Genomic DNA, 25,472 nt, shown 5'->3' with positions numbered 1-25,472 from the left:
TAGAGATCTACCAATGGATTAATGTTTTTTCTTGGTAGTGCAATAGCTACATGGAGCAGCAAGAGGTTGTGCTCCATTCTCCTTCGGCATGAGATTTGCTTCTTGCCCATGCTTCTTGCCCATGCTTCTTGCCCAACAACCCCTCTTCTTTGAGAAATAGGGACTAGTAGATAAAACCATAAGTACAGAACTGCATAATCGAAAGATGGATGTTTGCCCTGAATCCTATCAATACAACGAAGTCAACAAGCCACAATAGATAATGAATTATTTCCATCAAAAGTTCTCTTACAACTAGTTCTAACTAGTGGTCTCTCAATAAGGGTCAACAAAGTTGCTCCTCTAGTTCTTTGATATCTGAGAACACATTGAAGTGGCATTACTATCCCTACTAAGAAGAGAATGATTAATGTAGAGGCTAGCACAAATTGATGTAGAACCTGATTGATACATTGATATAAAGAACGAAAGCCAACAACCTATTTGGTAAATTTTAGATATGGAGGGTTTACACTAGACCCATAGACTTGGGTTCAAACTGGAAACATATCATTCCCAAATTGACTTAAGAGATGCACATTGTTCCATGGCATCCCATGGCAGATTTCCAAGGCTTGCTCAGGTAGGCATGCCCATATGGGTGAAAGTTGAGTATTGCAGAATGGTTTATTAGGCCCTTCTTAAGGATGATATGGCTGTAGTGGGCCATGTGTTAGTGCATGCTAGTTTGAATGCAAGTAATAGAAATTGACTATGCATGCTATGGGACACAACTAGAAAGAGACCTAATTGGTTGCACCTCAATTGTGGTGGTATGAAGCCTCTTTGGTTTTGCCTCAAGTGGGGAATTTTTGCTAGCTACCAATGTTTCTCCTTAGGTTAATTGAGTCACTTTATAGCGGAGTGCCCACGCCAAAAAAGCATTCTAGTGGATCATCTTGTGGGATACTTTTGCTAGCCACAATTTCTCATGTGGTCAATTAAGTCACTTCACAATAGAATGCCCACACCGTAAAAGTATCCTAGTGGATTAGCCTGATTAAAGCAGACCCTCCTGTTCTATTGAGTAGCAAATTATTCGACCTATCCAATCTTGTTGAGATGTCAAGCTCTACATGAGATGACATCCACTACGTGTCTTGGTGATGTGGCACGATATTATTCATTAGCTTGTTAGGTGATCAACATAAGGATACGCTAGTGATTCTAGAACTGGACTACACATACATAGGTCATCCTTGGTTATGGCACATTTATTGTGCTACCTCTTCTTTTCTAGCGGGTTCACACTTAGTGATCACGTGTATATACGCTATAATACTTTCATATTAGTCTTTAATCATGTTGTAGACTCAGTTATTTTGTGTGAAAGACGAAGAAAGAATAATAAGTTTTTAGCCCTATCTCTCTGTATTCTCAAGTCTCCATTGCTTTTGTGTGTGTAAGCTATTGGGTGTTTCACCTCTCTTCTCTCTTGTCTGTGTTCATAGTATCAAAGCCATCCCAGGGTTGCGCGGATCTCAATTGAAGGCTGAGGTGAAGGCGTTGGAGCATGGAAGTAAGTAATGTAGTAACACGTAAGAAGCTCTTCCACCTTACTTGATTTGCCTTACGTTATAACTGTAGGAGGCTCCTAAGGGTGATAGGGCTGCATTCTCCAATTACAGTGAAACTTAGTAAGTAGAAACAACGATGTATATATTACAAATATGCCCTTTAGGGCTTCATGCTATGACTGTTGGCATTTGAGGTTATTTCGACCTCCGTTCTAGACCTATAAGTGGTTCGAAAAGTAGTTTCTAGATATAGTATAGTTTCGACTATGTCCGCCATTTACAGATGTATAGATTGTAGATTTCGAATCTATAAGGTTTTAGGCATTTCCTGTTTTATAGATACAAAAGGCATTTGCATACAGATTGCAAATTACACTTATTGTTTTATAGTTAGTGAAAAAGGCTGCATACTTAGTTGTGGTGCACCTAGTATCAACTTACTTATAGATTACAAGTTTTTGCAAGGTTTTCAATTTTGTCAAAATGTCTAAAAACTTCGACTAGATTGTCAATGAGAAGCTTGATAAAAACAATTATCTTCATAGTTTAAGATGATAAATTTATAGAAGGGAAAAGGGTGACACTTGAAGTTCCTGCATGAAATGCTACTACAACACTGTTAAAGGCTAAGAAAGATTGGGAGTAGACACAATGTAAAGTCATGTATTGGCTCTCTATCAATGTCACAAATAATATGATGGTCTATTTGCAGGAATGTGAAATTACCTACTATTGCATGGAAGAATTTGGCAAGGCTGTTTGAAGTAAATACAAAGGTCAAAAAGTTGCAGCTTAAGTCAGAGTTGAATCAATTGAAAAGAGGGAACCTGTTTGTTAATGATGATGCCTTGAAGATTAAGAGTGCTATGGAAGCTCTTGGATCTATTAGGATGGTAGTTGATGATGATGATGATGTACGTGCATGCTTAGATGGACTTGGAGATGAATACAAGAGCTTCAGGTCATTTATAAATACGAGGGATGATATCCCTTATTTTGGAGACTTGGTTTATATGTTGATAGTTGGGAAGAATAACCTTAGCTTGGATTTATCTTTTTCTCAACACAAAAACAAGTCTCAACAAGTGTTTTACTCTACTAATAGAGATAGAGGTTGTGGTGGAGGCTAAGGCGGTGGTCTTGGTCAATATTATGATGTGCAACAAAATAAAGAAGGACAGTCCCAAGGAAGGAGAAGCCAAAGAGGACAAGTTGCAGATTCTAATAGGCAATAGAAATTTGTGATAAGAGAATGCTGGCATTGTGGTAAAAAAGTCCACATTTCTAAAAATCTCTTAAAAAAGAAAATTGAAATTAGAAATGGAAAAAAGTAGCAAGGTAACTATGCATCCACTAGTAAAAACAATGATGATAGAATTGAACATTTGTTTGTTATGCAGGACTTTATGAATACTATGACTGCTGATGGTTCCTCAAAACTCAAAGAATGATGTATGATATGTAGATTTAGGTACCTCTAACCATATGGCTTCTCATGGAGAGTGGTTTAGAGAGATACACAGTCGAGAGTCTTTGGGTAATATGGAGAAATGGGATGATATAACTCATCCCATTACTCATGTTAAAAATGTTGCTTTGAGTAATAGGATGACAAAACTAGGTACTTAGTTGATGTGTTGTATGTACCAAATATTATAAAAAACTTGGTTTTTATTGATAAGATGGTAGAATAGGGATTGTAGCTTGGTTTACATCTAATGCTTATGCAGAATATCTAAAAAATAATTACATGTTGATTGCAAAAGGGAAACATATTGGCAAATTGTTTGCTCTTGATGTAAGTCTACCTAAAATGGATGTTGCCATGTTTGTATAAGGTTTATGTGTTATAGCTAATATTGAAATTTGACATAAGAGAATTGGTTATGTGAATGTGCAATGGTTGAAAGACTTGCAATCAAAACAAATCGTGGATGGAGTGCCTAAGTTTATAGTTAATGGGATGCATAAAGTATATGAAGCATGTCAACTTGGAAAGCAAGCAATGACGTGTTTTCACATAAAAAACATGTATGCAAGAAGTCACTTGAATTGATACATTCTGATGTCTGAGGTCCTACAAAGACTATGACTTTGAGTGGTTGTAGGTAATATGTTTCCTTCATTGATGATCATACTCATAAAGTATGGGTTTACTTTATGTGTGAGAAAAGTGAGGTATTCACTCACTTTGAAAGCTTTAAGGCTTGGTTGAAAAGGAGACAAGGTTGTATATTAAATGCCTAAGGTCAGATGGAGAGGGAGAATATCTCCAATGAGTTTTTTAAATTTTTGTAGAAAAATAGTATATAGAGACAGTATACATGTAGATATACTCTACAACAAAATGGAGTTACTGAGTGAAAAAACATGCATATTGCACATGTGGCTCATGCACTGATGTAAAAAAGAAACGTACCTCATTACTTCTGGGTTGAAGCAGTTGCTACTGTTGTATATATTATGAATAGGACACTCATCATTGTTGTTGTATATGGTATGACACCTAAAGAGAAGTTTATGTGTAAAAATCCAAATCTATCCCATATGAAAGTAATTCCATATATTCCTTATATGCACATTCTTAATGAGTTGCACAGTAAATTGGATCCCAAAGCATAAAAATGTGTATTTATTAGATATTCTCTTGAGCAAAAGAGATATAAATGTTATAACCCTATTACACGTGAGCTGAGAGTTAGTAGGGATATTGTTTTTTACAAAATGAGTGGTTGGTACGATAATGTATAGAATGCAATTAGGATTGATGATCATGCGAGTGTGGTTGTGTAGAAAATACGTTAGCAATCACAGACATTGAGTGGATCACAAGAGTCTCCTAGTTAGGGTTCTGTTGATAGACCTTAGAGTGGCAAATTGAGGTCATAGGTTTCACCACTAAGTACATCACATACGACAAGAAAAGCTAAAGAGAAAGTTCGAGACTCACCTATTGTGACAGATATATCATTAGGTTTCTCTCATGTTGATGTTGATTCAGATGGCTCTAAGCAGAGCTTAGATGAATAGTTTGGGATTCCATCTGTTAAAACACTTGGCATGCGGAAGGTATAAGAGGATGTTAAAGCATTTGGTAGTGATCTAGGTCCATGTAGGTCAAGTAGAGTGAGAAAGCCAACACAGCAATGACATATGATAACTATGTAGCTCATTACTATGCATACAAGGCTAAGGTTATACATGATGTGGAGCCCATTTATTTTGAGGATGCTGTGGCTAATGAGTATTGGAATTATACTATGCATGAAAAAATGACTGTACTTATGAATAATGATACATGGGAGTTAGTACCCTTGCTTGAAGGCAAGGAAGCTATTGGATGCAAATGGATTTACAAGATCAAGCATAAATCAAGACGGATCTATTAAGCACTATAAAGCACGACTGGTTACCAAAGGGAATACACAAACTCATGGCATATGAGGAGACCTTTGCTCTAGTTTGAAAATGGTACGAGTGTCATAGCAGTGGATGCATTAAAAGTCTGCATCATGCATTGAATGGATGCTAAAAATGTCTTCTTGCAAGGGGAGTTATAAGAAGAATTTTATGTGGAGCAACCACCTGGTTATGTGAATGAGAACCATTTAAATTATGTATACAGGCTTCGTAAGGCCTTGTACGGATTAAAGTAAGCACGTAGGACATAGGATCACAAAATATCTTGTTAGCATTGGATTATGTAGAGCACAGGCTGATGATTCACTCTATGTATGTGAGAGTGATGCAAGTATTTTGATCATTACTATATATGTGGATGATTTGATCATTGTGGGTGATAATGAGACGGAGATTGACAATGTAAAGGGTCTTCTCAAGGTTGAACTTGAGATAAAGGATTTGAAAGAGCTGTGGTATTTTCTTGGCACAGAGATAATTAGAACTCTAGAGAGTATATGGTTATCACAAAGACAATATACACTGGATATGTTGAAGAAGTATGGTATGGTTGATTGTAAGCCTATTTCTATATCTTTGGATGTTAATGTTAAGCTTAGTGCACATGAGGATGACTTGATTGAGGATGTCACTATTTATTAGAAGATTGTGGTCAATCTTATCTATTTGATGATTACTAGGCCAACATACCTAAACTATACGATTGGTTTGAAGAGTCAGTTTATGCAGCTTCCATATAAGCCACATTTAGATATAGTATGATGCACATTGCGCTATGTCAAGTCCACATTGGATTATGCTTTATTCTATGGTGCAAATGTACAATTTGGATGCTTTGGATGCAATGTGACACACATTGTGCTATGTCAAGTCCATATTAGATTATGCCTTATTCTATGGTGCATGTGTACAATTAGACTTGTATGGTTATATAGATGCAAATTAGACTGGTAGTATTTTAAATAGGAGATCTACTAGTGGTTTTATGTTTTCCTTTGGGAGTGGTGTTGCTACTTGGAGCAGCAAGAAACAATCGACAATTGCCTTGCCTAGTACGGAGACAGAGTACAAAGATGCTACAATTGTAGCATGTGAGGTAGCTTGGTTACGCAAGCTACTTGGTGATTTAGGAATGCAAGTGGATAACAAGGTTATCATCTACTATGATAACCTTAATTGCATTCAATTGGCTAGAAACTCAGTATATCATGTGTGGACCAAACACACAAAGGTCCATTACCATTTCATTCAAGAGCAAGTTTTGGCGAGTGATATTGACTTAGTTTATGTTGATACAAAGGAGCGAGCTGCTAATATTTTTACCAAGGCCTTGGAAGCTGAGAAGCTTCAACGCTTCAAAGCTATGCTTGGAGTTCACGAGCTCATGCTAACATCCAAGGGGAGTGTTGAGATGTCGAGCTCTATATGAGTTGACATTCACTACATGTCTCGATGATGTGGCACGATATTATTCACTAGTATATTAAGTGACTAACATGAGGATACACCAATGATTCTACAACTCGACTACACCCACATAGTCCATCCTTGGTTATCACACATATTGTGTCACCTCTTCTTTTCCAGTGGGTTTACACTTAGTGAATGCGTGTACATACGTTGTGGTTCTTTTATAGTAGTCTTTTATCATGTTGTAGACTTAGTTTTTTTGCGTGGAAGAAGAAAAAAGAAAAAGAAGATTTCAACCCTATCTCTTTGTGTTCTCAAGTCTCCATTGCTTTTGTGTGTGTATGCTCTTGAGTGCTTCATCTCTCTTCCCTCTTGTTTGTCTTCACGTTTAAGGTCAAGCAACTTGCTTTTCCATCTGTTTTGGAAACACATGGATAGAGGCTCAATGAAATAAAGATAGAGTAAAGGAGGCCCCTATGCCCACAGTACCTACTGATCCTTATTCATTGCAGGACTCTTTGTAGTTCTTTGCATTACCAAGACAAGTCTTCTGATACGATTTCTCTTTGAGTTTCTACTACCCCCAAGGATCCTTAGCCTCCCAAACAACAACCACCACAACAACTAGCTTTTGATGTTGTTGCCCGAGTTATCACACCTTGGGATTGCAAGTATCCAAGCTCTACCTCCCACCTTGTAGATGGGCCTTCCTCACAAACTGAACATCAAAGGCCCAACCACTTCATTGTATTAGAAGACTTCTTTGAAGATAGTATATTGAAGATATTGACATCAAAGGCCCATGCTCATGTGGCCAAATCCCATCAACACTTAAATCCTTTTTGTTTGTTTAGTCACAGGGTGCTTTTTGCACTCTCGTGCTTCTCCACTTGCTAAATCCATTGTATTTGGTTCATACATGATGGCCTAGATTTACCTTGTACTTTGGAACCGTGTTATCTTGCACTTTTTTTATAATTAATATAATTACTAATTGAGAGAGAGTCTCTTGCAAGAATTGTTTCTTCTGTACCATTGTAGTGAAGTCTTCCCGTCACAAATTCATTTCTAGCTCTTTTGCTTGGAAGATTTGGACTCTTCTCTTGAACACTTGGCTTGTGGTGGTGGACACAAGGATGCATTGCTTGACTAGGTTTTTGGAAAAGCTAAATATAATGGTTTGCCTCAGCCTAACCTGAAGATTCTATTTCACTTTTTCAGATTTTGGGATTGCTAGCATATTTGGGTCACTCACAAGGAATTCAACATCATGTCCAAACCTTAAGGATCTTCTCCAGTGGAAGCTTAACCTTCTACAACAAGGTGATATCTTGGTCAGAGATGATTTAGTCCCTTGGCATATGGCAATCTTCTCTATTCCTTTGCCATGGCTTTCCATCTTTTATGCACGATGGACTAGAGCCATCTTGCATCTTGTAATCTTGCAATCTTGTACTCGTATTTTTTTGTAATTAATACAATTACCTGAGAGAGAGAGAGAGAGAGAGAGAGAGAGAGAGAGAGAGAGAGCTTAATATTTACGAAAAAAAAAGAGAGAGCTTAATAAAAAAATAAAGGCATTGCGTGTACACAAAGAGAGCTTCCGTACTTGAAAGATCTTTGCAGGCCATGTTTTTTGCACTACATGTGATGTGACATTGCTTCACCTCTTTGTCTCTTGCCTTGTTGTGCGACAAATCTGGAATTTCATTTCTCGAGTGTGGTCCTTGGTAACTCAGCACCACATACCAGTTCGTTCGTGGATTATGGGAAATATGTCCTCTATGCCTTCTTTGCATTCAGATTGTTCCTGGCTATTCCATTTCCTCAGATGGACAGCCATATGGCATATATGGTGTACTCGCAATGCCTTTATTTTTGATTCAGCATCAGGTATCCATGGGCATGTGGCCTGTGTGTGTGGATTAGTGTTATGGCAAATCTCTTCTATGATGTCAACTATCCTGGTTCTTCCGGATATTGCTGCTCCCTGGCTGGCGATTGTTCGCTCTACTCCAGCTGTTCCTTCTGTGTGATTTATTAGTACTATTCATGTAATAGGTTGTTCTGAGAGCCTGCACGCCTCATGTAAATATTTCTGGTGAGAGAGTTTATGTCTGTTAACTCTATGCTGACCTGATGGTCTATTGTAAATATTTACTTCTTAATACAATTATCTTCACAAAAAGAAAAGAGAGAGAGAGAGAGAGAGCTTAACTGCCTAGTACTTGTACTCCTTGGTAAAGATCAACTTGTGCGATATACATATTTACATCTTGCAACAGTTGTTGCACTGAGAACAAGCACAGGGTATACAAAAAAAATAAATAGTCTCGGATTGAACCTTCAAATAGATATACAAATGAAAATTTATGAATACTCTCATGCCTGATGTTTTGTGTTATATAACACTTGACTGGCCTGTGGCTTCTCCTGCCTAGGGTTTTGATCATTTTGGTAGTGTACATGTTGAAGCGATTGTTGTGATCCAGACAGAGTAAGCCTTTCCATAGAAGTACACAAATATACAGCATTTCCAGCGGCTGTCTTTGACAAGTACACATTCTTTGTTCGTAACTTGAGGAAACTTCCTTCGGCCATGCACCAGGTAGTTTACCCCGCTTCTCTATATCATGATCTCAAATCAGTGTCTCAGATTCATTAAGGCAATACTCAGTAGTGGCTGATACTTCCACATTGTTGAAATACTCAAGTCAGTGTCTCAGATTCATGAAGGCAATACTCAGTGGTGACTGATACTTCCACAATGTTGAAAATGAAGCCTCTTCAGAAGACCTCATGGTTTGTTTTAGTATTATATGTGCTGTATGTAAGCATAAGAAACACAATTTAGGCATTTATATCTGGATATGTTGACAAAAGGGGTTCATGGCTACTGTTTTCAGGCAGGTTTAAGCTCAAAGGCTTCAAATGTGGAAATAGATAAGCTGTCTTCAGTTCTTGGAGTATCTCTTCCTTGAGGCCTTTTTGTTCGTCTTCCAGATCTTTTGTTGATGTCATCTGTAGCATATGACAAGCAACATGAATCCAGCAATATGACAAGTACGACTGTGATTTCTAAATCACCAAATATATGTTTTGTTAAGTTCATTGTTAAGACAAAAGACAGACAATTGCTTTTTTAATATTCATAGGTTTGTTAAGTTGATTGTTAAGACAAAAGACACTGATAGTTGCCTTTTTGATACTCATACTGCAAATCTTTTATCAAGATTGATGTCATTAGTCAGATGTACTTGATATATATACATGAACACTTCATACACACAGACTAACCTGCACTGAGATGTCCCGGAAGATTGGAAGAAATCGCAAGTTGCAGTAATGCTGGAATATGAGTGTGAATACTAGAAGTGGAAATGACAATGAAGAGGCAGTTGCCTTAGACTTCACCCCAAACATGCCAACAGCAACAATCTGCATGAGAGATATTGAGAAAACCACACGATTGTGGACATGGGGCCAGTATTGGCCACCTGTTTCATACGCTGGCTCATACTTATTAAATACCTGCAAAGGACAGCCCAAATTCCACAAATATCAAAAGAGAGAAATTCAGTAAGATCGTGCACTGAACAGATCCAATTGAAGCACTGAACTGCAAGGATTATTTGAAATGACACTTTTTCTAAACAGTTAAGATTGAGTAATTAAATAGCCAAAATGCCGCTCAAAATGCCAGGAATACAAACATGTTTGCTAACTGTAAGGGCATGCCTAATGTGTCTAACTACACAGTCTTGAATGAGGCAAACATGAGTGCTAGAAGCCATACAAAAGGATAAAAATTAGAGTTCCATATGAAGCAAACAGTCAACTTTCTAGTAGCAACAAATGGAAACCTTTATCGAAATTTTCGGATCCTTGTTTCTCATTTTATTGTTTGGTTTATGTTCAGTTTTTTTTTTTTTTTTTGCAAGTAAAATGTGGCTGATTATATTACTCAAAAAAGCTGATTACAACAGAATGCTTATGCTCAACAGACTAGCTGGAGCTGATGCAAAGTCACCAATACATCATGTATACAAGCCTCTCAAGGCGGTCTGGGGGGGATGGGGGCAAGAAGCCATTGGGGGGGGGGGGGGGGGGGGGGGGGGCGTGGTATGTTGCCAACTGAGGCTACCTGCCTACATCACGAAGAACAGACCTTGGCCGCCCCAAGTACGCATGAAGTGACCGCGGAGCTCCTGTCGAACCCTGGACTTGCCCTGTACCTGATCCCATCGGCTGCAGAGGGAGTGGATGATGGAGGTCCAGAGCTTTGCTAAGGTTGCATGTGCTGAAAGTCTCTCTCCGCCGAAAGCCTCCTGACACCGCGCCTTCCATATATGCCATCCTATAAGACTCCCTATGCTCCCATACCTCCGAGCAGTCTGTTGTGGGCTCCAGTACTTGGCGGATGGGTAGAGCCTCCAGACCGACCACTGCACACAACCTTGCCTCGATCATGAATATCGTGTCCTGTATCCAGGCCTCATACAAAAGGTGACGGCCCTGGCTGACTGTCTGCCACCAGAAAGCTCCCCATGAGATACACCCAAGGCTGGGTGTTATACGGCGAAGGATGCGGCATGCTCCTCTCCACACGAACTGCACCTCCTCACATGAGCAAAGGCAGTGCTTTGGGGTTTTCAAAGGCTGCTGTGTGCAGCGCTTACAACCTCCCTCCTGCATCTGGACAAGCCAACTTTCCACCGCCAAGCCTCCATGTGTCACCAGCCATAAAAAGTACGACACCCTCCTCGGCCTCCAACTATCCCATAGGTGGCACCGGAAGGTCCATTGGAAGGGCTCCGTGATGCTGTGTTCCGCCCAATGCCTGCTGTGTGACGGCGCCCAGTCCATATTCTCTTGCATCAGTACATGTCTCCCAATCCTGGCAGTGTACTCTAGGAACCTAGCTGGCTTCTTGGTGACCGTAGAGGCCGGCCATAGCCACTCTCTTGGATCCCACTCCAACTCATCAAGTGGTCTGCCCTCACAGATCCAAAGGCGCCACTCCTTGAGCTCCTTCTAGAAAACATAGGGATCCAGTTGCCATGTCTTCCCCTTAAGGTCCACCACCCGAATCCTCCTCCATGAAAGGGTGGCGATCCCCTCATCCTGCTGCCCTCTGTTAAGGGCTAGACGTCCCCCCTCCTGAACGGCGAAGAAAGTCCCCTGTGGGGCGCTACCCACTCTACTTGCCACCTGAAGGGGGATGCTTGCTGGTGAGAACCTAGCTGCCCATACCTCCCCGGGCTCTATCGGCTCTCGTATCGAGGGAGCAAGCCACTCCGGAGGTATTGCTGCGTCTATCTCTCTTCTCAACTCCACTCCTCTTTGGCAGCTTGATACTTGCTACAACACCTCCTCGTCCACCATCTTGTATACCTCTTGCCATGTCTTGATGGTACGAGCCAGGCCGGCCTCCCACCCAGCCCACTAGATGTGGGGGCGCTCACCTATCTGTGCCCCTTCCCGATCTTTGACTTGGGGGTTCGAGATCACCGGCTGACGGTCTATTTCCTCCTGGCAGCTTGGGGGGCTCTGGATTAGGGCCTTATGGAGGCCTTGCCACATGCGGAGTAAGCTGCGAAGGAAAGGTGATCTGGACTGACGTGAAGACCCATCTCAAGGACGGCCTCCACTCACCGCCAAGTCTCGGTCTACAATCCTGAAGGCCCTCCTACAAAAAGACCTTCAAGGTCTGCCCACGTGGTGTGAGACCACCGACAACTAGCTTGCCCAAGAGGGCCATACTCTGATACTCTAGGTCTATGATTCCAAGCCCTCCCTCTGACCTATGTTGTATGATGGTCGCCCACACCACCTTGGCCCTGGAATCCTTGGAATCATCACACCTTGACCAAACGTCCTCTAGGCTAGCAATGGCTGCTCGCGCGCGCACCTCCTATGCGTGGAGGGTGGGATCTCCTGGTGCCTCCTGCAATAATCTCTGCGTGGCTGCAAAGTCCCGCCGGAGTGCTCTCTCCTCCTCCCAACACTGTTGCCTGGCTTGTATGGTTGCCTCTTGGCAGATTCTACATGACTCGGCTAGGACCTCTGTAACCTCCTCTGCTATCCGGTTCCTCCTGTCCCACTCTCTCGTCCAAATCTACTCTATCTGTCTCATCACCTCCTCCCTCCTATAGATTGAGTCAAGGATGACAGGATCGTGTGTCTAGGGCGGATGCTGGGGGGTCAAGTGTCAAGAGAACCGGGCAACATGGTGCCTGCTAACTGCTCAATCTGGCCTCCATGAGAGTCTCCCTACTCTCCCACATAAAACTTGTCCAACCGCTCCAGCAGGACTCCACCTAGCCGCCTGTATCCCCAAGAGAAGTCCAACGACCTCTCCCTCCTGTGGAAGGCAGGGTCTTTCCAGGCGTCACGTGCTCTGACTGCAAGCAAAAATACCGCCCATGCCTCCTGTTCCTCCCCAGCCATGCCCTGGAAGTTTCTGCCTCTGCCCTGCTGGTCCTCCAGGGCCTCTAGGTTGTTGAAATCTTCTCCAACAATCCAGGGGTCCACCTTTGGGAGTCCATCTGCAATCACCCAGAACTTGCTACCTGCCCTAACCTCCGTAGGGGCATAGACATTGAGGACTCCAATACACGAGTCCCCAATATCCAATCTGATCCATAGAACCCTTCCTGCCACTATCGTCCCATGGTCTCGTACACAGGCGCTGAGACTCGGGCCAATAGAGGTGCATACGCCTCCACTCCTGCTGTGGGCAACTATAGCTTACTCTTAGTAAGTGTGAAAGCCTCCCGGAAGTACCTTCCCAACCCGTTGGGCCTGGGTAGGGGTGAGCTTGTGCTCCTGTAGAAGCAAGATGTCGATCCGTCTGGCAAGGGCAGACTGGAACTACTGCTGAACAATCAACTTCCTAGAACCATGTGCTCCACTGTAGTGGAGACTATTCACATTCCAAGATGCAAGGTGTAAGCTCATGGGGAAACCTGACTGACCAAACATGCATCTGTTCGGTGTGGATGCTGCTGAGGAGGAGAAACTGTGAGGCATGTAAGCGCGCTTTGCCGCCGGTCTGAATGGTGAACTTAAGTCCCCCATGGTGGCCCTCAACCATAGGGGTGATAGATGCTCCAGGTGATACTATCAATACATCTATCAGCCATGTTGAGAATTGCGTCTTTGTACACTGGTAGAAACGGGTCGCCTATACTGGGGGCCACTTGATCACGTCCCTCAGAGCTCTCCACTGTGGAGGGGCTTGAAAGATAATGCTCACGTGTGGGACCTCGGCACTAGCCCACCAGTTAATGTCCATCATGTAACCTGGCCACTGTTGTGCAAACAGTGCTAATCCTTCATCTCCCATCCACTGAGAGATGTGATCCGCCACCTGACTCTTCAACTCCTTAATCTGTGTAGTCGTCCACTCCCTTGAGTAAGAGGACTGAAGAAAAAAGGCGTAGTTTTGGTCCATCCGGTGGTGCTAGTAGATGGACCTTGCCCCTCCTTGACTTACGAACCACGAAGATCCCCACCTCTAGAGGTAGTGGGAACTCTCCGTGCTCCGCAACTCTCAGGTAGAACCATGGGCCACTGCGGAAGAACTCATGTGACAATAGCTGTGCCTATCTTGGGAAGGTGTGGCGGGTGGCAGGGGCGGATGAGTTGATGGCTATGTGGGAGCGGGAAGACTATTGGTGTGCGGAGGAGGTAGGTGTGTGTGGTTCATCACCTCCTATGGGAGAAGGGGGGGTGGGTCTGGGGGGGCTCACCTAACACGGGTGCGGATCAGGGGGGGTGCTCAGTAGGGGGGATGGTGGGGGGGAAGAGGATCGAGGGATGGTGGGATGGATGGAGATGCATGGTGGGTGTTGGGGGGGGGGGGGGGGGGTTTGGTGGACCTAGCAAGGGGGGGTTGTGGACCAAGGTCAGTGGAGGGGGGGGAGGGGGGGGGGGGGGGGTGGGTGAGGGGAGTGTGGGAACTCAGGTGAGGCAGTCTGTGGCGCGGGTGGAGAATGTGGGGGGCTGCGGTCTTGTCGGGTGGGACGGACGGGGGGGCTGTGGAGTGCTCTGCCGAGGGGAGGTTCCTCGCTCGGCCTTCACTCTGCTGACGAGGTTGGGTCTGAGGAGCTGGCTGTGCCCCCCCTTGCCGTCTCCCTCTATCGTCTCTGGATCCGTGTGAAGCCATCAACGTCCACCTACAGATCTGTGGGCAGAGTCGCCTTGGCTCCGAAACGCGTACAACCTGCTATCTGATGCCCAAAGTCATGGCAGCGCAGGCACTGCCTTGGTTGCCTAGTCCAATGACTTGCTGTCTAAAGGAGTTCCCGCTTGCCTCAATATCTAGGACCTGTGGAATATTCTTGACCTCTTTCATTGCCACCCGTACCTTTAGGACTCCTGCTGTTGTCACTGCATCCGTGAAAGATGCGGGAAGGACAGTGCCAAAGAGCCGTCCAAATTTTTCCACCAATTGGCGATACTCAATTGCCAGGCTGGGGAAAAGAAGGGTGATCGGGTGTCGAAGAAACCTGTTGTGGAGTGCAAACGCCTCCACAGTAAAGCCACTGTACCGAGGGACCATGTATATGACCCCCTTTGTGGACGCATATGGTGAACTGGCGAGTAACTGGCGAGTTGCGTCTGTCGAGCTGAGCCGGACCATGAAGATCCCTTGGCCCAATAGAACCGCCTCCACGATTTGTGCTGTGCCGATGCGCAGCGTGGAGTGAAGCCAGTCCCGAAGCTGGGCCTTGGCTGGGGAATGTCCTACTACCTGACCATAAATCGTTGTTTCCATTAGCTCTAGCTCCTTAGCTCGGACGGCTAAGAGCTGCTTCTCAGAGAGGACTACGTGCAAGGTGTTTGACTGGGGGGCACTTGTTGAGTGCGCCGACGTCTGACCATAGGTTGCCATTGTACGTCCCTACTGGGAACCTACCTATCACGCTGCTGTGCTACCGGAGGGGGGAGTTACTGCAAAGGGAGGGAGCAACTGGAGGGGGGGGGGGAGGGAAGTTACTGCTTTCGAAACAGGTGGTGTGTCTGCCAGGCCGGGCCTCACGGCGGAATAGGCGAGGGGTAGCGCGCGGGGGAGGGGGTGGCGGCCAAGGGGGGGGGCGGGTGGCCAAGGGTCATGGCGGGAGGACAGCTCCTCAAGTGGGAGGACCGGACGGGATCAGGCGGGGGCGGGGGGGGGGGGGGGGTTTCCAAGCAAGGGCGAGCAGGTGGCGTGACCAAGCAGGCGCGGGCGGAGGCATCGAGTAGGGGCGGGGCGACGCTGTGGGGTGTCAAGTAGAGGCGACAATGAGTAGGGGAGAGGGGTCAATTAGAGGCGGAGGCGGAGGCGGACGGGGGAGTAGTGGGACAGAGGCGGGGGAGCTAGCGCGATAGCGGGGGGTTGGAGCGCAGCGAACCCGACGGGGGAGAGCGTTTAAGCAAAAAAATCAGAAATTTCAATTGCTCTTATCACTTTCAGAAATTCAGCTTTAAGCACTAAATACGTTCATGGACAAACGTACTCTTAAAACACGATTCAGGCTAGGTTCTTCTGCATCTATGCTCATGCTGAATGTGATAAGAATAAAGATGTGTTAAAATCTTATCACAGCTTTAAGTATTAAAATATGTTCATGGACAAATGTACTCTTAAAACACGATTCAGGCTAGGTACTTCCGCATCTATGCTCATGCTGAATGTGATAAGAATGAAGATGTTTTAAAATCTTATTACAACTTCCATGGTTTTCATTCAAAAGCCCAACCTTTGTCTCACAATGCAAAATGGATGGCTGAATGCATACTACTGGTTTTTCTTGTAAATGAAATGCTCATTTTTTCATTATTGGATAATCCCTTAATTCAAGGACTTGCAGTAGGCTTCAAAACATAGATCTTCTCCTCCAAAGTACCATTTAAGAAGGCTGACTTGACATCCAACGAATTCACCAGCCATCTCATATGGCTGGCTAAGGCAAGAATTTCCTGAATAGTATCTGTGTGTTGTAGGGAAAAGTGTCGTTGAAGTCCACATCCAGCCATTGTGCAAAACCTTTGGCAACCAACCGTGCCTTGTGTTTATCTAGTGTGCCATTGCTGAGGTACTTGGTCTTGAAGACCAAGTACTGCAGCCTTCTTTAACTTGCATATCTTGTCATTTGAAGGTGAGAACCTAGGGGCTAGGAGGCTTCTCAACATAGATCATCAACTCCAAATCACCATTTAAGAGGGCTAACTGGACATCCAACTAGTTCATTGGCCATCTCCTATGGCTAGCTAAGGCAAGCACTGTTTGAATAGTATCCATGTGTGTTGTACGAGAAAAAGGTGACGTTGAAGTCCACACCAAGACATTGTGCAAAACCTTTGGCAACCAACTCTGCCCTGTGTTTATCTAGTGTACAATGGCTAGGAACCTGGTCTTGAGGACCCATAGTCATAAGTAATGCAAGGGACAGACCTTTGGGACCCTAGGATATTGTCCCCGTGATGACTCCATAAGGCAAGGGACAGGATGTTGGGATCCCTAGCATCCTGTCCCCATGACGACTCCATACGACTGGAACACTTCACTTTTGAAAGTGACATCACTTTTCCAAGTGTCACAAGGTGATGGGAATGGGACATGTCACGAGACAGCTCAAGCTAGTTGTGATGGGAATGTGATGGAGGTCTGTGATGGGGGTGTCCAATGTCTCTAAATTGTAGCATCGTTGATTGATACATTTTGTCCATAGTGTCTACCTGCAACATGGCCAACTGCAAAGGAAACTATTACAGTGCTGCGTGGAAAAGGTATCATACTAATTGAAAACACAAATGCCTATTGCAAACAGCCCAACTTCTCACTTGTCTACAGCCCTTGTCTACAGCCAATACAGCCAACCCCTACAATTATTTGCAGTCAAACATCTTCTGCAGCTAGCCCCACGACTTCTCGCCTGTCTACAGCCAACGCGGAGTTCAAGGAAACTTTTTTGCTATGCACTTTGCCTGAACGTTGGGACACTTCTAGGACAGAGATCAGTAATTCTAATACTATGCTGCTATATTCACATGTGGAGAGCTTTTTACTCATTGAGGAGCTCAATAGGTAAAATATTTCAGTAAACAAGTCTTCCAATGCGCTGCATACTATAGACAAATCCCAACAAAAGGGCAACTCTGACAACAAAGCATGCAGCAAGTCTTGTGGTAAAAATGTGGTGTGCCATCATTGTGGCAAGAAAGGGCTCTTTACGCGGAATTGCTTTAAGTGGAAGAAAAGGGCAAAGGCAAAAACACTGATGATAACAAAGATGAGAAAAAGGACAAGCAACATGCAAAGAAGAGCACTGCGAAGATACAGGAAGCCAGAGTAGTCAGTCATGAGAGTGATAGTGGTAGTGATGTACTCTTTGCTTCCTCTTTTAATGCACAGTCATTGATTGCAGATTCTAGGATGATGACATGCACACCTGGATTCTTGATTTAGGTGCTTCATTCCATGTAACACCACACTATGAGTGGCTCTTTGACTATAGTGGTGGTAGACCTCATGTTGTCTAGTTGGGGGACAACTATGCATGTGACATTGTAGGACATGGCAGTGTGGAGTTGGCATCTCAACACGGTTCAATGTTCACTTTGCATAATGTGAGGCATATACCCCAGCTCAAGAAGAGTTTGATAAGCATAAGGTAGCTAGATGATGAAGGCTATCGCACCGCTTTTGGGGATAGCAAATGGAATAGATGTAGGGTCTCCAAGTTGTTGCTAAATGCTCTAAAAGGGATACTCTGTATCCATTACATGTATGGATTGTGCGTGATCGAGTCATCGCCATAACTAAGTAGCCAAGTGTGTCTTTGTGGAATAGCCGATTGGGGCATATGAGCCACACTGGAATGAAATTGCTTTCTCGTTTGGTTTATTTGCCATGTTTGAGGTATGCTGATTTTGACCAGTGTGATTATTGTATTTTTGGCAAGCTTGCTCAAGCATCACATAAAAAGTTTCTTTCATTAAAATCTTCACTCTTAGAGTTGGTACGATGCAACGGTTGTCTCTAGGGGAAAATAAATATTTTCTCACTTTTGTTGATGATGCCACACACAAAGGATGGGATTATCCGATCAGTCTCGTAAAGACAAGGCTTTGGATAAGTTCAAAAAATTCCTAGCACTTGCTGAAGATGTGACTAGCAAGACATTAAAGTGTCTTTGCTCTAACAATGGTGGGGAATATGTATCAAAAGCCTTTTAGGCCATTTGTGATAGCAAAGGGATAAAAAGGGAGCTCATTGCCCCTTATAATTTGGCCCAAAACGGTGTTGCAGAGCGTATGAATAGAAACATTTAGAAGAAGCTCCATATCATGTTGTCTCATGCTGCATTACCTCATGAATTTTAGGAAAAAGGCTGTTATAACAGCCATATACTTGGTCAATTGGTCACCAAACAGGTTTTTGGGAAAGAGAGTCCCTCAACAAGTGTGGTCGGGCAAGCCACCTTTGTATATACACTTGAGAGTTTTTGGCTGCAAGGCATTTGTGCACATATGCAAGGAACAATGCAACAAATCGGAACCAAAGTCCTTTAAATGCATTTTCCTAGGATATGGTGACGAGGGTGAAATGGGGTATAAATTATGGGATCCTGAGAAAAGGAAAATTATATGTAGCAATGATGTTATCTTTTACGAAGATCGCATGCATAAACAACCCGAAAAGATAGAGGAAGTGAGAAGGGTTGTGTTCCGAGAAGAAATACCTGTTGGATAGCAAAGGGTGCCTGTTGTACAACAGCAGATACCTGCTGTAAACGACCCTATAAATGTAGGGAATGATGCTGAATTTGATTGGCAAGAAGTTGCCCATGATATACCATAGTTTCAGTAAGAAAATGTGCCATTGGAACAATCGAATTAGGCAAGACTGTTAGCAGTCATGTTTGTCATGCCTTGTCATCTCCTGCTTGTGAGCCTCAGTCTGAGTCAGACGAGGACATTAGGAGCTCTAACATGTCTGTCATGTGTTTTGATGGAGGAGGCTAGTCACTCTTGACTGGCTGTCAGTTTGCATTTCTATGCATTCCCTTTATTTGTTGGGGTCCAGTGTGCATTTTTAGGGCAGTTTTTGCATTTCCTGGGCTGTCCACACCTGCCAGGTATTGTCCCCCTGTTTCGGGATTTTCTGGCCCCAGATGTGCCACCTCAGCATTTTGCGACGGACTGCATTAAATGCAGTCGGCCCAGTATTTAGGGCCCTTGGGGCAGGTCGGCCAGTTTTGGGCTCTTTGCTATATATAGCCAGCCCCCCACACTTGGCAGATCATCTCTCAGTCTTCTTCCTCTTCAGCAGGTGCACACTCCGACATCCTTTTCCTCCGTGGTGGTGCTGCCATCGTCATCAGCCTGATCTGGTGCCCTCACTGACGCTGCGGGCTGCGTGCAGGGACTGATCAATCTCCTTCTGCTTTCCCGTTTGTATCAGCATTCTTCTTTTCTTCAGTGCAGATTTCATTCTTCATTTTCTGCTTTCTCTCTCTCTCTCCTCCTCTGTGTTCGTGTTTCTTCTTTCGTTGCGCACTCTCACATGGTATCAGAGCCAAATTGAGAGCACGGAGGTCTTCATCGACTGGAGAGACACCACACCTATCATCTGTTGCTGCCCCCCTTCTCTCCAACAGCCAGGCGGCCCCTCCAGGTGGTCTATACATTTGCGTTTGCTGCATCAGCCCCTTCCAGAGGCTGCCACGTCATCAACCAGCCCCTGTCTACTTGCGTTTTCAGCTGGGCGGCCTTCTCTTCAGCTAGGCGACTCCACTACAGGCTGCGTTTTGCATCCAAGGTGGTCGTTTTCACTCCTGGCGGCTTCTCTCCAGCTGGCGCTTCTCTTCTTGGCTGTGTTTTGGTGCCTGGCAACTTTCCCTCCGGATTTTGTGCCCTACACAGCTGCTTTTTCACCTCCTGGTGATAGGCGACCTGATTTCTTGGAGTTTGGTGGTTCTTCTGGTGGTTGGTGACCCTTCTGGTGGTCATTCTTCGGCATCGGCACAGTTTTCTTTGGTGTTTGGTGTTTTGCAAATTTAGAAGATGTCTTATCATCAGTTTACAGGTTTTGATGACTCAGATGATGAGCTTTTGTCTGGACATTCATCTGAACGGAGGCGTGATTTCTATGGCGAGGATCGTCATACGAAGTCTATTCCTCGTTCTCGTCCCCCTTCTATTCATGTATCTCGGCACGCCCCTTCCAATGGGCCGAAGATGCAGCCTTTGGTACCCCCTGTACAGGTACCCGTACTTCCTCAACTGCCCAAAGAAGACCGGTTGGATGGCTCCAACTTTTCTCTATGGTCCAGCAAGGTGGAGTGTATCTTGGACTCCTTCGATCTTTGGGAGCTTGTTTCTGTTCCTATTCCCCGGCCTAAGGTGGATCCCGCAGATGGGACATCTATGGATCGTGCAGCCTTATGGGATCAGCTTAATTCTAGAGCCAGATCTTTCCTCTTTCTGAGTTTGCAGGATTCTGTCCTTGTTCATGTTCACAGGTTGAAGACTGCAGCAGATGTGTGGAGAAAGCTCGCGTCTCTCTATCAACAGAAGACGTTTGCCCACTGGATATCTCTCGAAAAGAAGTTGCGGATGCTCGCTATTGATGATAGTCCTTCCATGAAGGACCACATCAACAGATTACAGGATATGAGGGATGAGCTTGCCTCCCTCGGCCGGACGATATCTTCTGAAGACATGGCTATGATTCTTTTGACTCAGCTGCCATCACCTCGGTTTAATGTCTTCTACACCAGCCTTCTTACATCGAGGACCCGTGAGAAGCTTCTATGGGAGGAGCTATCCCCGCTTGTCTTGGAGCATGACGAGCGACTGAGAGAGATCAGTGCTCGTGGATCCGACTCCACTAGAGCCTTTGTTGCAGGTTCGGGAGGACAGAAGAAGAAGAAGAAGTCAAAGGCTAAGAAGAAGGACAGTTCTTCCGGCTCTGACTCAGATTCAGAGAGACCGAAGTGCCCACACTGTGGGAAAGGGACACATCCGGAGGAGAAATGCTGGAAGAAGTACCCTCACCTTCGTCCGGGAGCGAAGGGTGGATCTACATCGGAGCCTTCTTCTACCTCTATACCAGCTGTTACCCATGAGTCAGTGTTCCTTCATATCCATGCTTTGGAGGAGGATCCTTCTTCCGTGGCTGCAGTGTCTTCTGCGTAGCCTTGGTTAGTGGACAGTGGTGCTTCAAGTCATATGACTCCACGAGGTGATTTGTTACAGGATCTCCGTCCATCAGAGGGTTCAGTCACTGTTGGTGACATTTTATCGGTGCCTATTAGTGGTGTTGGCACATTGCCTTTGTTTACCGACCGACCTTCGAGCTCCTTTTCACAGGCCCTACATGTTCCGGATTTGGGTCTTCCCCTCTCAGTTTATGGCCTTAGGAGGCTTGGCACACGAGTGATCTTCACCGAGCATGCCGTTGTTATTGAGGATTCTTTTACAGGAGCTGTCTTATCTACAGGTTGGCAGGAGAGCGGGCTTTACAGGCTCCATTCCCCTTCTTTGATGCAGGGTTCTCCAAGGCAGTCTATTGCTACACCCATTCCCGCTTGTGCACCTTCTATTCCACAGGTTCCTTCCCATCCCCCACCCTCTCCTCCGGTGGTTCCCTCGTACCCCCCATCCCTTTCAGAGGGGGACGATCTCGATGATGCGGCTGTGGATTCCCTGGCCCCTAGTGTTTTAGAGGGGGATTTCCAGGATCGTGAGGAGCTCCTTCAGCAGCAGTCTACTTCGACGGACTTCATCGACATTGGCATTCCTCTTGCCATCCCCGGATCCATTTCTTCTTCGGCCTTCAGCCACATCCAGGATCTGAGAGGGGGTGTTAGCAATCATGTTTGTCATGCCTTGTCATCTCTTGCTTGTGAGCCTCAGTCTGAGTCAGACGAGGACATTAGGAGCTCTGACATGTCTGTCATGTGTTTTGATGGAGGAGGCTAGTCACTCTCGACTGGCTGTCAGTTTGCATTTCTATGCATTCCCTTTATTTGTCGGGGTCCAGTGTGCATTTTTAGGGCAGTTTCTGCATTTCCCAGGCTATCCACACCTGCTAGGTATTGTCCCCCTGTTTTGGGATTTTCTGGCCCCAGATGTGCCACGTCAGCATTTTGCGACTGCATTAAATGCAGTCGGCCCAGTATTTAGGGCCCCTGGGGCAGGTCGGCCAGTTTTGGGCTCTTTTGGCTATATATAGCCAGCCCCCCACACTTGGCAGATCATCTCTCAGTCTTCTTCCTCTTCGGCAGGTGCACGCTCCGACATCCTTTTCCTCCGTGGTGGTGCTGCCATCGTCATCAGCCTGATCTGGTGCCCTCACTGACGCTGTGGGCTGCGTGCAGGGACTGATCAGTCTCCTTCTGCTTTCCCGTTTGTATCAGCATTCTTCTTTTCTTCAGTGCAGATTTCATTCTTCATTTTCTGCTTTCTCTCTCTCTCTCCTCCTCTGTGTTCGTGTTTCTTCTTCCGTTGCGCACTCTCACAAAGACAGCATGCTGAACCCTTGGAGCAGTAAGCTGTTAATGCACATTTGTAGGTTGAACAACTAGCAAACATTGATCATTGGGTCCATAGGTCTACCAGAATACCAAATAGCCAGATAGGTTTGTTCCTGGTGCGAATTATATTGCTGATTATGTCATCTTGATAGATTGTGGTAAACCCTCATGCTTCAAGGAAGTAATGGACAGATTGTGGTGAACTCTCTGTCCATTGCTTCAGAGAGGACAGCAAGAAATGGCATAAAGCTATGCTCTCACAGATTGAATCTCTAAAGAAAAATGGTACTTGGTATTTGGTGCATTTGCCTAAGGGGCAGAAAATCCTACCATGCAAATGGGTTTACAAGATCAAGGTCACTTCTTTCCCATAATCCATGAATGAATTGATATCCAGTGGTGAGTTGCCGTGGACCACACATGGGAAACAAAATTCCAAATTTGTCTAGCAACAGGGGAAGAGACAAAGAGATGAAGCATTGTTTCATCACATGTAGTACAGAACACACGACGACTAGCAGAGATCTTGCGGACACGCAACACATTGCCAGTTGGAAGACACCCAATAAGTAGCCTCCACATGAACACTTTACCCTGATACGAAACCTTAGACTTCTAGAGTTGGATGAATCTTTATTGCCACTTCATTTTGCTATCCCGAATATGCCATACTTTATTAGCCTTTTTCGTGACCCATCTCATGGCCTCCACCATTTGATGATAAATCTGGTTGGTTGGCCTTTTCTCAAAATCATTAGGAGTCACGAACCTCCAATCACGCTAGGGAGAACACGGCTGTAATACTAGCAAAGGGAAGAACCTCAAAATCCTGTCCTATATAGATGACCAAATGTCATAATAACCTTGAGGTACCCAGAAGTGCTGACCGATACACTGAAAAGAATAAAGACGCGCCTGTCCAGGAATGACACCATCAAGAATTATTTGCAATCCCAAACGAGCCATTCGATTAAACTTATCTCTCTACAAATCTTTATGAGGCCAATCCAACAACCTGGAAGTAGCTAGCACTTCATGTCCCAACAAATTCTCCTCCTTACGAGAGTTAGGAGGGCGCCAAATTGCAAAATGTAACATCGGTTACCAAGAGGTGATCAAATGAGAAAGAAGTAAAGACTGAGAGACCTTTACAAGTCTTGTGGAATTAAGCACATGCCACCAAGAAGCATGAATAACCGCGTTGCTATGAGAGATTCCACTCTTTTCTATGAAAAATTTTGCAATATCTGACCAAGGATGATTCTCTATACATAATGCTTGCAAAAGTGCTAGCCTCAAGCCTGCCATATACAAGTTAGTATCCAACAAAGCTGCCCCCCCCCATCCGTTTAGGAGTAGTAATATGTTTCCACGAAATCCACACCTAGCCCAAGCGATTCCCTTTCCTTTTCCACAACATGAATCAGATAGATTGAACCAATTCCAGGAGAGACTTCTTGGTCCAAGGAAGAAGAGGTCGGAAAAACGAAATCATGCTGATCATGATGCATTGAGCAATCTTAAGTCGCACATGACGAGGCCAAACTTGAGACTTCCAGTACATGAACCGATCATGTATACGGGATGACATCCAATCCAGCAATGTACAGGGAGCTTCATCCACACCAATAGGATAGCCCAAATGTCTAGTTATGTTTCCCTTAGAAATCACGATTCCATGCCAGCCCAAGGCCTGCAAATCATTCTCCGTGCAAGAAAGCAGTGTAGATTTCTAAGTGTTAATATGAAGTCTTGATGCAATAGCCAAAATATTCCATGCAACCATTGCTCGATTAACATTCGAGCGATCAGCCTTAAGAAACATGAAGGAATCATCAGCCAAAGATTGCCCCAAAAGTTGGGCCCCACTATGAAGAGTCAGACCAACAATCTCCCCTCGATCAGCCAACTTGTCCAATAGTGAAAACATCAGATCAGTGACTAAAGCGAATAGCAAAGGGTTGAGAGGGCAGCCTTGTCAAAGAGACCAACACAAGGCAATTTCATTCGTGATCCCTCCATTAAGTGCGATGCGGGCTACAACACCCTGACTAATAGTATCCACGAGAGAAATCATACGAGGCCCAAATCCCATGGTGGTCATTAGCTGCCGCAAAAATGATAAGCTAACACGATCAAATGCCTTTTTCAATATCAAGCTGAAGCATAACCACTTGTTGGGCTGAAGCTTTTGGGCTGAAGCTTTAGCATAGTCAATCCCCAATTGAAAATTCAAAATATTGTGCATTATATTCCAGCCCTTAATGAAACCGTCTTGGTGTGGATGAATTCACCGTAACACCTTGCTCATCCATCAAACACACATCATTTTCACGAGCATATTTATGATGCAATCAAGCAAAATATTTATGGGATTGATAGTTATTGTTGTCTAAAGCTTCTGAACTGGCCAGCAATTTGTATTTAGCATATTCCACTTCCTGTAAAGATTGAACTCTGTCTTTCAACCATTCAATGAATATGAGCAAGTCATCATTGGAGTCCCCCAGCTGACACAAAGACAATGAGTGGGTCAACAATGCTTGCGCATGCTACA

The 25,472-nt window shown here is 44.6% G+C and overlaps 1 protein-coding gene across 2 annotated transcripts in view; it reads right to left on the bottom strand.

Moving 5' to 3' along the window:
- Nucleotides 1–8,576: 8,576 nt before the first annotated feature.
- Nucleotides 8,577–25,472, bottom strand: part of LOC148036471 (hyperosmolality-gated Ca2+ permeable channel 2.3-like) — a 187,602-nt gene continuing 170,706 nt past the window's right edge. The window contains exons 8-9 of one of the 2 annotated variants that reach the window (XM_087678458.1): nucleotides 9,684–9,917; nucleotides 8,577–9,407 (exon numbers count right to left, since the gene is read on the bottom strand). In XM_087678458.1, coding sequence (XP_087534584.1) covers nucleotides 9,237–9,407; nucleotides 9,684–9,917 — 405 coding nt within the window. In that variant the 3' untranslated portion in view covers nucleotides 8,577–9,236. The remainder of the gene's footprint in view (nucleotides 9,408–9,683; nucleotides 9,918–25,472) is intronic. The other variant, XM_087678457.1, reaches the window with a different exon arrangement.

Source organism: Lygodium microphyllum, chromosome 5 (genome assembly GCF_053477565.2).
Source record: "Lygodium microphyllum isolate KBCC chromosome 5, Lygodium_microphyllum_v1.1.10, whole genome shotgun sequence".
Lineage (NCBI taxonomy): Eukaryota > Viridiplantae > Streptophyta > Polypodiopsida > Schizaeales > Lygodiaceae > Lygodium > Lygodium microphyllum.
This window is presented reverse-complemented; position numbering and strand designations above follow the sequence as displayed.